This window comes from Penaeus monodon, chromosome 19 (genome assembly GCF_015228065.2).
Source record: "Penaeus monodon isolate SGIC_2016 chromosome 19, NSTDA_Pmon_1, whole genome shotgun sequence".
NCBI lineage: Eukaryota > Metazoa > Arthropoda > Malacostraca > Decapoda > Penaeidae > Penaeus > Penaeus monodon.
The window spans coordinates 40,868,854-40,869,213 of NC_051404.1; the positions used below are offsets into that span (position 1 = coordinate 40,868,854).

The 360-nt window shown below is 50.0% G+C and overlaps 1 protein-coding gene across 1 annotated transcript in view; it reads right to left on the bottom strand.

Annotated features, from left to right (window-relative positions):
* The window catches only part of LOC119585239 (putative uncharacterized protein MYH16), a gene marked incomplete at its 5' end in the record, with an annotated part of 81,296 nt that overhangs the window by 37,116 nt on the left and 43,820 nt on the right, over positions 1-360 (bottom strand). The window contains 1 exon segment of the mRNA XM_037933898.1: positions 129-296. Within this exon segment, the coding sequence (XP_037789826.1) occupies positions 129-296 (168 nt within the window).

Sequence of the window (360 nt, forward strand, 5' to 3'; positions counted from 1 at the left end):
AAAAATACAGGGACAATGAGTAAAATTCAGAGATGGAGAAATATAGCCAAAACAGACACACACATACATGAACAAATCTTAAAAAGGAAGATCAGAAATGGAACAAAGAAAGAACCCGTGGCACTCACTTCATTGACCCAGCGCTCCCTCTCGCTATGCTGGCGCGCGACGGTGGCCTGGGCACGCTCGAGCTCCTCTTGGACGCTGTCCTTCTCGCTCTGGGCGTTCTCCAGCCTCGCCTTCAGCCTGTAGATCTCGCCCTGGGCCTTCTCCACCTTCTCCTGGAGCTGTTCCACCTGGGTAGAGCGTTGGGAGTCAAGAGATTAAAAGGCAGGAAAGATATAACTATTAGCAAAATCC